Below are 17,620 nucleotides of genomic sequence, written 5' to 3'. Positions count from 1 at the left end.
AGCTGATTTGCCAAATTAATCAGGTCTTTTGAGTGCAATGTCTAAATTTGTTTCTCATACAGACACTTGGTCCCTGCTCCACCTGTTTGTCAATAACAGGCTAGCATGTGTCTCATTCAGGTGAGAGGCCACTGAATCAAGTTGTTTCTTCCATGCTGCATATGCTGATTCAGTGTGTGTGTAGCCAGTAAAAAGATATGTTGTACCTTTTCCCTGTGGTTTCCAACCTGGAATGCAAAGTCATAATTCTAATGTGTTAGCTCTTCCAAGGACTCTGACTGCAGTCTACATCAAGTTGATGGTTTGAGCATAATCAGTGCACTGGGGTCACTGGATAGTGATCAGTAGTGAGAACCTTAGAGGAGGAGCATCCCAAGTTCCCCAACTTTACTGAATTGGTTAATCTGAGGTGGGTCGATGGGATGGAACAGTTGGTGCTCCTAGAATAGGAAGGACTGTCAGGGAAATCGGTTGGGATTTCAACTTCATCAGTGATTGCTATCCTAGCTGGAAAGTACACAGGTGCAGATTAGCTGAGAACATGGTTCAGTAGCTGTGATGCTCCCTGTTGTAAAGTAGCCTGCCAACATTCAATGTCTTGAGGCACACATGAAGAATGGACACTTGAATGAGGCACTGGAGGGCTGCCTGTCTCCTGTGGAAATGTATCTCAACAGGTGTCAGCACTTTGGAAGGAGCAGGAAAATACATATGGGGGGAGGACTATCCCTTTATTTAAAAAGAAAATAAACAAAATGTTGATGTTAAGTCACTTTAAGCACAGACTGTTGCCTATTGTAATAACCTTCCTGATATATTCTTCCCAGGCCTTGAGCTCTAAGACCAAGTGAAATTTGGTGTACAGCATAGTATAGCTGCAGTTAACATGGACACCATTCCACTACTGAGCTCAGTTCTTGAGTTTGCGTTTTTAAGGTTTAACTAAATTGGCCAACCCACAGTTACAGGTGGTCTTGGTGTCCAATGCAAGTTGAAGATTCTTTGTAAAATTTCCAGTAGCCAACCAGCTTCACTGCTTAAAATGCATACTAATTAATTAAAGCAACATTAGTATCTGCTGTAAGTAGATTTATTGCCAGAGTCTTATGATCTTGGATTGGGATTGGAGGATGTTTTTGTCTGTTGAGAGTTGACTATCCTCAGCCCAACTGTATAAATCCCTCACATTTAGCCTCAGTACCCACTGGAAAATTTATTGATTTTACATAGCTTATTACACAAATAGTACACTTTTTATTGCCAGTCTGCCACTTCATTTTCTATTCGAATACTGTAACTTTTCATTATGTTTCTGCTCAGCAGGGCACCATGCAGGAATGAACCAGCAGCACATGATGTCACCTTCCAGCTTCCAAATGCACAGACCGATGTCTCAACACCACAACCCTGCAGATGATATCCAGGATGATTTCGACTGGGATTCCATTGTCTAACTTCCCTTCCTAAGGACAAGCCTGTCGGAAGCCCTTCCTGTCAGTGTGACTCAGATGTTCTTTTAGCTTCTTGCTTACTTGTGTCGGCCGATGCTGGCCACAATCGCTGGACTGCTGCCTGGACACAGCCCCACCGTGACTGTGCTAGAGAGCTGTACTTTCTGGGGGGGAAAAAACACGCCTTCTGCTTGCAGTCACTACAGAAATGTGGAGTTACCTGTCGGCCGCTCAGCGGTGGAGCAGTGGTAACAAGCAACGAAGCATTTTCTAATTCTGAACAGAATTTTCTTTTGTTTTTGTTTTTTTAAACCGAAGGGACATGTTGAGGGTTGGTATCTGAGCAATGCTCATCTAAGTGATGTGGCTCGGCTACGATCTGAGGTTGCTTAGGATGGTACTATTCAGTGCAGAGTTTCTCTCCTTGGGGGAACGCTCCACTTGGAGGGAACAAACACGGATAGGGATCAAGGAAGCTGGCTTCTAGATGGCCTTTCCTGGAGTAGGCCAGGAATGCAGTCATGAGTTGGGAGGGAAATCTTTTACAAAGTGAGTTTCTTTTGAGAGAATTTTGTCTATATATGGTGCTGCAAAAAAAAACCTCTCAAGTTTGTGTTGAAAATCCAGTTGCTGTACCAGGATTAGTGTTGGAGTCAATACTAGGGTACCTGGGGGAAATTTTTCTACAGCTCCAAAGATTGCATTGCTACAGCTTGCGTTAACTTTGGATCCCCAGCCTTTGAGCACACAACACCAGCTTCCAAGTCTGAACTGTTGGGATTCTTCCCTGAAATCCTGCCTGGACGCTTGTTAATAAAGCTACTACATCTCAAGAAGGTAGCATTATATTTGGGGTTTGCAGGTATTATGTACCAAGTGTTGACGTGGTATTGGTTAGTACCCCTGAGGTAAATGTAGTTTGGTAATGAGAAAAGCAGTCTGTCTCTCTCAGAGTGGTAGTGGCTGTAAGAGAAATCTCCCAAGATAGCTAATTCTGCTAAGTTTGTAGCCTCCAAGTTGTACACGTACTAAAATGCAAAAGAATGGAGCACAGACTGCAGAATGTGCAAGTGGTGAGATATTATGAAACGTTGACCATTACCTTTTGCTTAACCAAAAGTTATGTGATCATAGTAGGAGCTAATCTGGTTACTGCCTTTCTCTCTCCTGCTGGCCATGGTGGAAAAGGCCGCAATGCAGCATATCCCCTTGAGGGGTGCTGCAGAGGAAGCATGTTAACCAATGCTGCATTTGTCAGCTATGCATGTTTAGTGGTGGATAAATGAGAGTTTCATAATAGAAATCCCAGTCTGCTTTTAATAATTGTGTTGCATCTTTTTCACTTTTTTGATTTTTTAAATTAATTGGCAAGGAGTGGGATTTTTAAATATGCACTTTCTGGAGCAGTGCCTACTTGATTATTCCCCCCTCTTTTAAAAAAAACATCTATTCACTCCTTCAGCAGTGGTTTCAGATTGCTGTACTGATATAAGTGGATGCACAACCTTTCTCAGTGTTTACAACTTAAATTGTGATTCGAGTTAAACCTCTGCTTGTAATACAAACGGGGTTCTAAATATGCATTACTGAGTCATTGGATGGGTCCTCCCTAGCAGAACATTTGCTTTTACTGATGCACAGTGTCCTCTTCCAGCTTCTCTTTCCTTCCTGTTACCTTATTTGCATTTTGGATTCAGGTTAAGTCAGTGGTGCAGTGTGTTTTTACTAGATGTCACTAGAGGCTCCTGGGACATTCTTGTGGCTACCAAGTAACAGAAATCATATACTGCAAGGTTTTAATTTACTAAATCTTCACATATCTAAGGGGATGGAGAGCTTCTGCAGTTCACAAATACTTGTGCACTGAAGATCTGACCACTAAGTTAGGCCTCAAATGCTGATGGTAGTAACTTTTTGCCCTAGCTCAAGATATCAGACTGCACACCTCTTGATGTATACCATGGAGCAGGGATTTAACTTGAGCCATAAATGCTTCCCTCAATCTTCAGTTTTTCCTTTATAAGAGTTAGGACTCCATGGAACTCGAGCTGGAAGAAATCAATTCATAGCGATTAACAGCACGTTCCAACTTTAAAATTATGAATTCTGAACAGACACATTTTTGCAGCTGTGGCCTAAAAAAGGAGTTTCTAATAAGAACTGTCAGCTGAATCGTCCCACACAGTGAAATAAACCATGTGATTACTTGTGCTGCTCAATCTAAGTGAGTTGCCAGGGTGTTGATTTTTGTGCTTTCTTGCTATTTCTGTACTCTGTCTTGTTCTGTTTCCTAAGCCTCTCATTTAAAATTGTTTCAGTATTCTCTGTGTCTCTCTTGTTTTTTCTTGAAAACAATCTGTGGCTCCTTGTTTGTTGTACAGGGCAGTTCTGTAAACATGTCTTTTGGCTCTTGCTTCAGCTTCACCTGTATTTCGCCTACTGCTTTTCATCTTCATTCTTTTAATCCCATACCAATGGCAAGGAAGGGAGGGCTTTCACAGAGAGGAACATTACTCTACAGCTTGAGGACTAGGCATGGGATTTTTACTTGATTAATGGTGGTAACCAATTAGCTGCTCTGGGATTTGCATTGTTCTGTGTGGCAGTTAGTAAGCGAAATACATGCACAATGTTTTGAATTCAATAAATGCTTTTACTCCATATCTATGCCAGCTAACTAACCAATAGGAGCTGTCTATAGACTTCTATCTTGTGTAGGTCAGCATTGTGTCAGAGCTATATAATCAAGCTTCATCAGTTATGATTGCTTAAAAGCTTAACTCTCCCCATGTGACTACTGAATGAGCAGAAATAAAACAGGAAACTAGGAATGCACAGCAACTATGTCAGAATCTGAAAGAGAAAAATAGGTTAATAGTCCAATTACGATCTTTTACCAGATCTCTGATAGAGGCGCTCTCACTAAAACTGATCTTGTTTTGATGGATGATCCCACTTAGCCTGTCTTTCTGCGCCACATGTTGACCCTCCGCTATGCAGTTCAGACATCACTGCTTTTCATTCTTTTGTTAGTACTTGATGAAGTAAACCAAGTTTGATTATTAATCAGAGATATGGAATAAATACATTTCTTTGAGCTCATGTAGCACTGTGGACTAGATGGTTTATCTTCAATTGTGTGTCGGACTGCTTCTGAAAGTGCTGACTAATGAAAATACAGCTCCACTGCCACAGCAGCCCCCTGGTATGTTATCAAATTGGACATCACCTCTGAATCAAGGCAGTGAGAATTGGCAGGCTATCTTCCAATGGGGCCATGACAGCTGACCCTGATATCTCCTCATGCATTGTCTCCGCAGATGCGCGTGCGCACACACACACACGCACTCACACTCTCCGTTGCTCTTTCTTTCTCGCTTTCTCCCACTCTTGCTCGCTCTTGCTCTCTCTCTCACTTTCCCTTGCTCCCCAGCTCGCGCGTGCACACACACTTTGCTACAGAGGTCACTGGATAGTGATTAGGAGCAGAAACCTTGGATGATATTTTTTTTCTTAACATCCTCTCCTTGCAAGTCAAACTGAGACTGCTGCCCCAGAAAGATCAGCACAAGAGAGGGCGGGGTGGAGTCTGTGGTTTATGTAAAACTGAGCCAATTATAAAGTATAACTGCAACATCATATCCAAAAAATAGCATTTGAACCCCATATGGATTTGTGCTAGCACTTAGAGATTCCAGTGAAGGGTCAAAACAGACTGAAGTGTTGATATTGCCAGAGTGATTGAACTGTGTAAAATCTGCTGTGGTATATAGCAAGATAATGCTGAAATGGAGGGGGTCAGCTGGTGCACTTTTGTACTTAAAGTTAATGAAGTTTCTGGGGACAACAATTGATGTAAACGTTTGCATTGCAACGGTCAATAGAGATCTCCCCTCTTTTGCTAATATATAAGCTAAATTTATGGTATTAAAAATATATTGCACAAAATATGCATTCATCCCTTCCTTTATGCTGCTTGGTCTTGTTCCCTGTATTGTCACACTTCAGCTACCATTTTAATTATTTTATTGTAAAGCTAATACTTTACAACAGAGGATGAAGAGATTAGTGAAGAAGTTATTGTACCTTCAACAGATAACTTGTGTGGGGCTGAAACTTGAACCCTGGCTTCAAGGAAACAGGAATTTTCTTTACAATTACCTGTACTCTCAAAACAAAATCCATTGCCAAAAATTCCAAGCTGTATCCTGATTTGTTGATGAACCTAGGTTGGAACATTGCTGTGCAGCTCACCACAGAATTTAGTAATAGCTGTTATCTTGGATAAGTCAAAGTTTTGATCAAACGTTTTATACCATAGTGCTATTAATATGCTCAAGATACACTGCAGGCAAAAGCAATGGCACCGCCTGCTGATGGGTTGTATATTGCAGCCCCAATCTTTGGTAGAATAATGCAACAAATGGTTCAACCATCAGAGGGGTTGTGAGTACACTTGAAAAGCAGAGGTGCTGTGTTTAATTGCCAAAAGTTTAACCCTTATTATTTAATATTTGTATGTAATGTAAAGCAGAAAATTCTGACTTTTTTTTCGCAGATTTTGCATCTGATCTTTTTGAAAGTTGCGAATGTTTTGCATGGCAATGGGAGAGGGGTGGGCAGGCACAAGGCTAAATGTACCGAAAACTTTTGTTGAACTTCTTGTGAAGTTTTAGCTCACTAAAAAAATTGCCCAATTTATAGTGTGCGTATATGGGCACACGCAATGAAAAGTTTGCCTTTTATTTTCCTTAAGGCAATGTGTTTACATTTTTGAAACAGGCATCAACCAGATATTGAATGCAAATATCTGATTTGGAGGGGTTTTAGTTATAAAATAATGTTGGCCAGAATTTTGTTCCCTGCTCCTGTGAATTGAGGGTCTGGACTGTGTGGGTTGCTTTCAGGCCTTAGCTAGCACTGGGTGCAGTGTCTATGGCTAGCTGTGCAGACTTGTTCAAGATGTTTTCTCAGCTGCTCTTTCTCCCATGGCTGAGGCCAAAATCAATTAAATCTCAAGCACAAGTTAGTGCTGCTTACCCTAGTCTCGGAATAAAAATTGTATTTGTTAATATAAGAGTGGTAAAGATGCGTCACTTGCGGAGATAGACCTGTGCCATTTTAAGGATATCTGCCTGAAGCTACGATGAATTAATAACTAGTTATTTGGACTGATTTTAAATATTAATTGGTTGGTACCTATCATTCTGCTGCCTCTTCATACTTTCATTTTGGACTCCACAATCTGCACCTTTGGCTATGACACTTATTCTCTCCCCCCGGAATGGAGCACTGCAAAACCAAGTCTCTTGGCTCTCAGTTCTTACCTGCAGCTCTCTAACTCTGCACTGCCTTACACACTCCTGTTTAGTTGCTCCCTTGCCCTCACCTGGTGAAGGCCTTTATGCCATATTGGTCACTGAATGGCATAAATGGACTTTGTTGTTTCTGAGAAATGAGCTGTTTTATAGAAGAAGTTATTCTCTTAAGTAATATTCAGAATTTCAGACCCACGGTAAGAAAAACATGGAACTTATGTAAACTCTCCCAGCTCTGTGTAAGGATGAAGTTACCGTCTGTAATGTGCACTACTGTGTTTCTTGCCCGAGTTCTTGATTTCTACACAATGGAATGGTTTTTTTTAAAGGGAGACTCCATGCACTACCTGTTTTTTATTTTGCAGAGTCTGCCAGTAGCCTGGGCAATTTGTTATTGCAAGTAATCTCTATTTCTTAAACAAGCTTACAGAAGCTGTATGACAGAAGCCTCAACAGCCTATCTCTGAGAGCATTCGACTTGTGTTGAATGGCTTAGATTTCCCCTTCTCCCTAACTCCAGTTATCTCTACATCTGTACTCTCCTGGGCCTACAAAGCAGTCTGGAATTTTGATCTACTGGATGTGTTCAGCCAGCTTTGTTTCTTGGGGGGGGGCGGGGGGTGCGCGGTGCAGTGCTGTGCGGTTGAGAACATTGAGACATTGGGTAGTGCCTGAGTTTTAATTGTAAGTCATGTCATTGACTAGATCCATTGTTTACAAATGTTGGCACACTTTTAAACCCCGCTTACTTTGTGTCATTTTTAAATGAAACGGCATTAAAATGACCAATAAGTTGTGAATGTTTTTTAAAAGTATATATATTTTTTTGAAATTTAGCTTCTATGAGGGAGACTCCAGCTTAACCTGAATGCTACTGGATTGTGACATACTTCCTCTATTTTTAAGCAAATGAAAGATGTAGAAATGTCCAAGATCTGGCAGTTCATAAATCTGTGCAGGAAAGAATTGACCAGTCAGTCATTATATCAATGCGCTTGGGCCAGGGCATGTGGAAGCCACCAAAGTAAAGGGCTAAACCCCCCTCCATGCATAACATACGGATCCCTTTGGAAAGTACTCAAAAGTTTTTTGCAGTCTGCACTGTTAGGAACTTTTTTTATGTAGGTAGGTTTGAGTTCTTGCTGTTCTAAAAAAAAAATGCAAATAGTTTCACACACAAATATAGATAGAGAATCATCTAAATAACAGAAGGTGGCAGCACATATTTAAGATAAATTTTAAAGCTGCACTATTTGACAGGCCTGCCATAAAGGGCAGCCCTACTTTGTTATACAGTATGTAGGAATATAAATATTACTGACCACCTTTAAAAGGTGCGTTCTATTTTTAATAAAATATAAGTAATCACTGAAATTGAAAAAGATATAGAGAGAGATATATATATATATCTATATATATATAGGTTAACCTATACCCTTTAAAAGAATACATTAAATTGATGGTCAATGCCAATTCAGTCTTCCCTTGGTGAGTAGTGAAAAAGAAATGCAGCGCTGTGGTTGGAGGACAGCAGTAGTATCAAAGGCAAGTGCATATGCTTGATTATATACCAGCAAAGTTTCGAGTCCTGTCACTGAGATTCATTTGCCTCAGTTGGGAGACTTCAGCCATTTCACAAGATAGGCAACCAGGTGGATTGACAGACAATGATGACAGAAAGAAGGGAGGGAGAAAATTCAGAGTCGGTTGCCAAGCCATGACAGAGCACTTGTGGTGGTGAATGGGCCATTAAGGGGGAAAGCAACAGGGAGCAAATTATAAAGCTAAAGACAGTAACTGCTTTCAGTCTTAGCCACTGAAGATTTATGAGCTGGGAGAGCCAATCTGCGTGAAAGCCATTTAAATAATGGCTTGAGTGCAGGCATGGAGAGAGGCTCCAAATGTTCACTTTCACAGAACAATGAAGTAAATTTTAAAGAAAGCATTTGTTATATTTGCCATTAACAGCCTGCAGAATCACTACATTAGTGATTTCTGCTGCTGTCAAAAAGCACAGCTTTAACAAGCAGCAAGGGGGTTGCTGGAGAAGGAACGTTTGTGCTGTGCTTGAGCTCAGTTAAGTACACTTCAAAAAAAAATGGTCCATTTAACAGTGCAATGGATAAAAGCTGGGATCTCACGCCATTGGCTGGAGTGGGCTCCACTCATGTCATCATCCACTTTGTACTTGAGTTGAATTTTTTAGAAGGTATTAGCAAGAAAGATTGGATTCCTTTGTTCCAAAAATCCTGATGAATAATTTTTGTTTGTATCCTATTGACCTGTTGTATATTTAAATAGTGAACGAAACATCTTTATTGGTTGGAAGTAAATAATACAGTTTAGAATCAACAACGTTAACTTTGTGTCCAAGACATGCTGGAACTCACCTATGGTTTGTATTGTGACGACAGAGGGTTCACATATCCTCCGAGGATTTTCATTTTCTTTTTTCACTTTTGTCTATTGTAAATGTACTTTTTAAAATTGGTATCTATTCCTGACAGCAATTGGACAGATTCTTGTAAAAACAAAACTAGAGCATTTTTTTAAAAAGTTGCAATTTGATTTTCCTAACTATATACAAAGACTTGGGTGACAAGCGTTTTCTTCATGAGGGTTTCTTGGAACAGGACTCTAAAACCCTTTGGAATTGGCTTATCTCTCCTTGTATACACTGCCATTGTCTTAATGTGATAGCTCCCTACAGTATATGTTTTGCAGTAAAGAGGACACCTTGGCAGTTTCTGAACATGGGCTACAAGCAGGAGGAAGATCAACCTCTTTCTAACATAACAAAAGCAGTACTGGCTTTTGTGGCACATTTTAAACAAAAAAAAAGAATAAAAAAGTGTTGTGGTGTTCATGTGCTTAATTGTAAATATATTGTTTGTCTTTGAAATTGTCCTTTTATTTTCTGGGGTGGGAAGGGGGACAGGGAAGAGACCAGGGTTTTATTCTATAAAGGAATACAGAGTATTTTGATATTGTGCATTCCAAGGGTGATGTGTACATATCTATGATGTATATAGTGATGAAATCATTATCATTTTGTGCAACACCAGCTCTTCTCTGTACTGCTGTTCTACAGTCAGTGTTTCAGTGTTTGTATTTTTTGTTACTGCACGTTTTATTAATCCTAGCTAAAACAGAAATGCACAACTATCCTTTGTATGAGTTTACTGCTGTAAAATACTACCAAATGTCATTAGTCGGTTGCTGCCAGTCGTGATATGCATGGATGGCACTTATAATAAATGCTGTAGCTTCAGTGATGTGTTAAGGGCTTCTCTTTTAATGAAGTGTGTTTGTAATCAAACTCTCAACAGCAAAGACTGCGTGTACAGAACTAACTGCGTACAAGCTGTGTGTGTGTATAATTTATATGTAGGACTTGTCACAAGAATTGAGTGAATTCAGGACTGACAGAGTTGGTATGGGACAATTTATATTTAAGTGGTGTTCCTGACATACAAGGATATCAATCACTTTACAAAAATCAGTGCTGAACAGGAAAGTAAAAGTTAGGAAGGAAATCAAAGGTTATGGCCACAATTCTTCTTGGAGGTTTTTGAAGACAATGGGGTGAATTGTGTTTTGAAGAGAGTAGGGAAGGGCATAGGTGAAATTTTGACCTACCAATGGTGGGTCAGGTGCAGAGGGAAATGAGCAGAGTTTGAGGAAAAGAGGATACAGCCAATGATTTGTAGCACAGATTTGCAAACCTGAGAGTTATTTGGAAATTAGGACAATGATCTTGAAGTCAACTCAGCCAAACACAGGAGGAAATGGTGAGCTGGCTGAGGTTGGGGGTTTATGGGTGTGTGTGATTTATACAAGGAAAATTCAACTTGCAGAGTCCTAATTTAGCTGAAGTTTTAGAAAGGGTGGAGAGCATTATAGACATCAGCCAAGATAATGAAGGAATGGATCAGGGCTACCTGTAGGGAGTATGGATCAAGACCAGACCTCCAAGAGCTTTGTGTATAACCAGCCATCACCAGTACTGTGTGTAAGACTCACTGCTGTAAAGGCTGTGTGCATGTGTGCAGGAGTCACTAACATCATGGCTCTGTATTTGCATTTGTATGTGTTTTTGTAAAGGGCTCACTACTACACAGACTGAGCGCACAGAGCCCACTAATGTGTATCCATGCTGTTTGCACTTGCATGTGGGTTTCAGCAACTCCCACTCATGAAAGTTGGAATGTACTCCATAAGAGTGACTGATGATCGACAGAAGCAGAAGTGCTCGCTCAGGATTGGGGTGGGATGGAGGTGGAAACTAAAGTGCAAATATTTACAAGAGGCTCCTAACATATTTTCAGAATATTTTAAAAAGCAGCATAACATTGAATTCTGACCTATTATATTTCATGGAAGACGTACCTTGCGCACAGGCTAGGAGCCATAGTAATATTTAATTTCCCTCTCCTGAAGACTGTCAATGCTTGCTCTTTCACAAACAACATCAACCTGGCACTTCATCTAAATAACTATACTTCATCTGAGACTAGACTGGATATTTGCAGATCATTCATCTGTGAGAAATATGATCCAGTTCTCAACCAATATTCCCACAGTGGATGAGCAACTGTCCCCGTATTTTAAGGAATTGTCCCTTATTTTAATTGTGTCCTACATCCCTTGAGGGATTGTCCTTATCTCTAGAGCAGCCTATGGGAGTCTGAGCCTGGGAGTCTCCACTTGCCTTTGGGGAGTCATGATGACCGCACCACAGCAACCTCCCCACATCCTGTCGGATAATTTGACATTTAAAATGTGCACCTCAACTGAAGTCTGGCACTGAGCTTGGAATGGATGTTCTCCGTTGTGGTAGGTAGAAATCAGCATCTTTGCTGTTTGTGTGCCTCAAACACAAGTTTGTGTTCCAGTCTGCAATGAGCTGCCTTTTTCCCACAAGCGCTGGGATCCTGTGCACCAATAACCTAGTGGAGTCCTAATTATTTTTTCTAGTTATCGCTCATGCTTCACTTCAGGCATTGGCTTAGGCAGGGGCACAGTTCCATAAATGCTGAGCAGATCTTGTTGCCTCTTCCAAGCAGCCAATGTTTTTATTCATGAGTTTAGAAAGCCAATCTTGCATGGAAGGAATTGCAACCGAGCCCAATCACCACCACCTCCTTCAGGTACCATGCTCCAAAAGGACATTGATGGCCATGGACTTCAATTAGATTAGTTCATGATTATTCTTGGCAAAGTACTGCAGTGGTTTGCTGTTGGCTTCTGCAGCATGTCTGACCAGGAAACACTCCCACTCTTACCATCAGACATTTGGAAGGATTTTCAGGCTGATAATCCATTTGGCCAGATTATGAATATACCTTCCATGGCCATCAAGTCCTTGAGTAGGATTTGAACCTGGAGCTTCTGGCCCAGATGTCGAGACACTACTCACTGTGCCACAGGTGTCCTGCTCAACCAGCACCTTGCCCAATCTCCAAACATTCACCACTGCACCACCACCACACCCCCCCCCCCCCCCCCCCCCCCCCCAAAAGAAGGAAGGACTGGTGAGGGAATCATTGCCTGGTCCTTTCTCTTTGCCAAAGGGAGAATTATTGCAATGTTTCCCCACTGTCCCAACTGAGAGAGGACCGACTCAGACCAGGGCAAAGTCTGGGACCTTCTCAGAAGATATGGTTCTATTTCGCACAGGATGCATTTTATTGAGGAGCTTTCTTAATTGTAATCAAATTTAACATACTGTCCTCCCATTGCTGCTCTATCCTGTGTACAAATGTGTGAAAGCTGATTGGCTGGCTATCGAGCATGTATTAATTGTCTTCATATTAAGATATAACTACATAGAAGATCGTAAATATGTGAAATAACCTGCAGAACAGTGAAGTGGAGGTAGTTTTGCATTTGAAGTGGGCGACTGATAAATGTAATTAAGACAGGGCTTTTGTGCATTATGATGAGATTTGAGGCTGTTGATTGAAAATGGTTGTTTACATTCTTTCATTCAAAAATGTAGCTCTATATCTAGTAATTAAGCGGTCACCTGAACTTGCTTGACTCCCTTCTAGAGTTGGGGTGAATTTCACATTTTTTTTACTGAAATTGTCCAAAGAGTTTGTTTTTGCCTGACATAGAGATCTGCATAACTAACAATTGAGGAGGATGCATAATCTCCTGGATTGGGTGTGAGTGAGGGTGTGCCTCCATATTCTCTAAGGTCCACTACCGCCTTAAGTGATTTGGATATTTTGCATTTAGACATGTGCCTGTACTCACCGTCTAATTCTGCCGTTGTAACCCAAACACGTACCAGTAGGGATAGACCCCTTGTGATTGAACTGGACCTATCATGTCTTCCTCATGTATCCCTCTCCAATGTTGTTGAAGCTCAGGAGACCATTTTGCATTATTAGATATAGAGCCACATTTTCTAGTGAAAAAAAATACAGGATCATAAACAACCATTTCCAATATGGCTGACTGAAACATTTGAGTAGTTGCCAAATATTGTCTACATTACTTCATGCACCGCAAGGGAACATGCAAATTTCACCTTGCTCGATCTCGTTTCTCCACGGAAACATTGGGGAAATTAATAAACCAAACATTGCATCTTTCATGCACTGGCCAACTTATTTTTACACGATCTTTCTTTCAGACTGCTGGCAAAAGAATTAACCTCTTTTCTTCAAGCTTGTGAACTGTGCCACTATCTTCTGTTCATAGTGGCCTGATGTGTCCTCAATTGGGGAAGGGCTGCTGAGACACTGACCCTAATGTTAATACTGTGGAAATCTGAAATAACAAAAAATGCTGGAAACACTCAGCAGGTCAGGCAGTGCCTGTGGAGAGAGAAACAGTTGACGTTTCAGATCGTGATGACCTTTCATCTGAACGGAAGTAAGATAGAAATAGCCAGTGGAAGTGGGGATGGGGCAGGAAGAACAAAATGGAAGGTCTGTGATAGGGTGGAGGGCAGAGGAGATTAAACAACAAAAGATTTCATAATGCAGCAGTTAAAGAGAATTCTTGGCATTCAATATAATAAAGAAACAAAGGTTTTGTTCAAATGAGGTGTGAATAGCTACATAAAAACCATCTGAATGCAACATGGAAAGAATAAAGAAGGAAACAAGGCAAGACTGATGCAGCAAAACAAGAAGAATAAAGAAACGTATAGAACACGCTGAAGGCCAAGATTATGATTGAATGTTGTTGAACATGATGTTGAGTCCAGAAGGCTGAGTCAAAAGTAAAGGTGCTGTTCCTCGAGCTTGCATTGAGCTTCACTGGAACATTGTAATAGGCCATGGACAGAAAGGTCAATATGGGAACAAGGTGGAGAATTAAAATGACAAGCACGCAGAAGCTTGGAGTGGTGCTTACAGACCGAAGAGGTGTTCTGCAAAGTGGTTCCCCAATCTGCCTTTGGTCTCCCCACTGTAGAGGAGACTAAAGTATGAGCAATGAATACAGTTACTAAATTGAAAGTACAAGTAAATTGCTGTTTTACTTGGAAGGAGTGTTTGGGGTTTTGGATATTGAGAAGAGAGGAGGTCAAAGGATAGGCGTGCATCTCCTGTGTTTGCGTGGAAAGATGACACTGACTTTATCCCCGATCTGTGATTTGTCAGTAAACCCATCAACAAAACCAGTCACCTGTCCTCCCACTTTGGAATGTGTGTTTTCAAGACACCATATCCTGTTGTTTTTGTGATGAATGGGAGGCAATTATTGTATCAGTTTGATGTCAAATGTTATAGTTCACAGTTTAACAAATTGGTCCATCTGGTTTTAGTGCACATTTTCAATAACTCTGGGCTGCAGGTCAGCACTTCTTAAGACTGCAAATTCACAGCTCCAAAACGCCACACTGTTAAAATCTACAGCACAGGAACAGCCAATTGATTCCATATAAGTCTCCTCGCACCACTCTTCATCTAACTATCAGCATAATATATTCTTTTCTCCTTTGTGCATTAATTTAGCTTCCCTTTAAGTGTGTCTGTTATTTGGCTCAACTCCTTGCGGTGATGGATTGAACAGAAGACAGCTCTAAAGTTTTTTTCCATAAGAAAAATATGTTCAAAAATCCAGAAAGTTAGCCTGATATATTTTTCTAACTTTTCATATATGTAATAAAGATACCACAGGAATAAAAATGTGGAATTCCAATATTTTGATTATATAGTTTAGCACAGATGGTTTCCTTTTCTAACCACCTCTTTCTGGCATCATTGGGTATTGCCAAATATTAGTCTTGCTCCAGTAAACTATATCTTGCAGCCAAATAAAGAGGATAAACAGTTATGTTGTATTGCCAGCCAGTGTACCTTTGAAGTTAGATATGTTGAGGCTGCCAACCCAATAACCACAACAGGAGCACAGTCCCCTAAGAGAAATACATTTGAATTTAGGTTTGTACCCACAGACTTATTCTCGTTTCCAACTTGGTTCTGGAGTTCTCCTATGTAAATGGGTTCATTTAGGCTCCAGCTGGGCCTTCCAATGACCCAGCTGACAAAGGTTGCTTGCAATGAAGCTACACAGACCAGATGGTAAAAACAAAAAAACTGCGGATGCTGGAAATCCAAAACAAAAACAGAATTACCTGGAAAAACTCAGCAGGTCTGGCAGCATCGGCAGAGAAGAAAAGAGTTGAAGTTTCGAGTCCTCATGACCCTTCGACAGAACTTGAGTTCGAGTCCCTGTCTGTTTTGGACATTGGTCAATGCAGCAATGAATCTTCAGTACCTTTAAGGGCAGAAATCCCACTTCTCAACATTATCCCGTGTCCCCTAGCTGGGAAATGCGTGTATTAGATATGGTGCCCTCCCCAATTAAGTAGTCGTCATAACATCACCGTCGAAGTTCACTTGAAGAAAGGCTGTTCAGACAACAAACTGGAGAACCACAGGTACATAGGAGTGAAAGAGGGGAGAAATTGGACAAACTTTTGTATCAACTCATCAGCAGGAGTGAACAGCAACAATGGTAAGAATACTGTTTAACTGTTAGATCTCTTCAAGGACTGAATAGTGTACAATTCAGTGCATTGAAAAAGTCAGACGACAAATTCATGAACTAACAATTGTTTCTTAACCTTAGAATCCTACTTAGTAGCAAGGGTTAAAATTAAATTAATAATGAAGGTTACAGAAGCAGTTTGTCACATTAATTCAGCATTATCAGGGGAGGATATGGCATGGTGGTATTGTCACCGGGTGAGTAATCGAGCGAGGTAGGGTAATGCTCTGGGGACCTGGGTTCAAATCCCACTACAGCAGATGATGGAATTTGAATTCAATATAAATCTGGGATTAAAAGTGAAAGTATTGTTGAATGTCATAAAAACCCATCTATTTCACTAATGTCCTTTAGGGAAGGAAATCTGCTGTCCTTGCCTGGTCTGGTCTACGTGTGGTTGATTCTTAAATGCCTGGAACCTACGCCTACACCACATGGACTGCAGCGGTTCCCACCAGCACCTTCTCAAGGGCAATTAGGGATGGGTAATAAATGCTGGCCTAGCCAGCAATGCCCACATCCCATGAACTGCTGATTCTAAATTGAGATCAGTATCTAAGATTAATACTAATTTAAGATTAGACTCCTTAACTTGCTGCCTAGTTAACAGCATTAACTAGTTTTTCTATTAAATAGATTAAAGTTGCATACTTGCGATTAACACTGCCTCCAGATCTTATACAACCTGGTGTGAATGCTCTTGAGGGTGATGTTAAACATCTGAGGTGTCATACTCCTTCTGTAGAAGTGCCATCCATTCTTCCTGGATCTGCTGCTCCTGGGAAAATATACCTTTCACAATGGTAGCTATATCTGGACAAACTGGCTTAAATCTCAAACCTTCATCTCAGGGAGACTCATACATCTGAGCAACAGACTTATCTGGCTGGTGGTGATGTGCAATCTTCTGTAACTTTTCTCTCTATCATTTTCCAATTGTACAGAAACACCCTTCTACATACAATAGACAAAGAATTCAGCTCCTGCTACAAAGACTGCAAGTAAAAGAATTAGCACTGAATCAAGAACTGAGGATTGAAAATTGAGCTTTAAGGTCAAAATGTAATCATATCCTTAATTTGTAAAGAAGCTTCATTGACCAATCTGAGTGAGGTACGAGAAGAGTTCAGCCCTTCTGATACCATTCCCCTTACACAGTCCTGTTGATAACCTTATTGACATCCAAATAAACGAAGCAGCAGTATCTAAAAGTGGTCTCTGTTAACAAATAAACCATACAGAAATCCAGATAAAGCGGAACGTATTATGTGCTCCTTAACAAACTACTTCAGTGCCTGTGGCCATGATGGCTTGTCCTCTATCCCTGGTAAAGAATGTTTGATTTGTCTAACTCTACATAGTTTAATTAGCATTCACTTTTCTTTCAGAGCATTCAGTTTGACAATTCATTCAATTTTGATGACACACAAGGCAATTCTTGGGGCATTTCCCTTACTGACTCTAACTAAAAAAAAAATTGCTTGATTCATGAGCATTTGCAGTGAATAAGTTCCATCCTGTGCTATCTTAGATGTGTTATTGAGAATCTTACTTAAAATTAAACCATGACATTCGACCAAGGAAACTTGGATTTTTTTTCATTCATTCATGGGACGTGGGTGTCACTGGCTAGGCCAGTATTTATTGCCCATCCCTAATTGCCCTCGTTTAGAGGGATTTATGAGTCAACCACATTGCCAATTGTCATAAAAAAAAGCCCATCAGCAATGTGGTTTCATGGTCATCATCAGACTTTTAATTCCAGATGATTATTGAATTCAAATTTCACCATTTGCCATGGTAGGATTTGAAACTAGGTCCCCAGAGCATTACCCTGGG

General features: G+C 40.6%; 1 protein-coding gene across 10 annotated transcripts in view; it reads left to right on the top strand.

Moving 5' to 3' along the window:
- The window catches only part of foxj3 (forkhead box J3), a 128,236-nt gene extending 118,196 nt beyond the window's left edge, over positions 1-10,040 (top strand). For 6 of the 10 annotated variants that reach the window (XM_041206054.1, XM_041206055.1, XM_041206052.1 and 3 more), the window contains one exon: positions 1,321-10,040. In XM_041206054.1, the coding sequence (XP_041061988.1) occupies positions 1,321-1,454 (134 nt within the window). In that variant the 3' untranslated portion in view covers positions 1,455-10,040. The remainder of the gene's footprint in view (positions 1-1,320) is intronic. The other 4 variants (XM_041206058.1, XM_041206056.1, XM_041206053.1 and 1 more) reach the window with 1 other exon arrangement.
- The last annotated feature ends 7,580 nt before the right edge of the window (positions 10,041-17,620 follow it).

This window comes from Carcharodon carcharias, chromosome 15 (genome assembly GCF_017639515.1).
Source record: "Carcharodon carcharias isolate sCarCar2 chromosome 15, sCarCar2.pri, whole genome shotgun sequence".
Classification (NCBI taxonomy): domain Eukaryota; kingdom Metazoa; phylum Chordata; class Chondrichthyes; order Lamniformes; family Lamnidae; genus Carcharodon; species Carcharodon carcharias.
The sequence above is the reverse complement of the archived record's forward strand: the minus strand, read 5'-3'. Positions and strand labels throughout refer to the sequence as shown.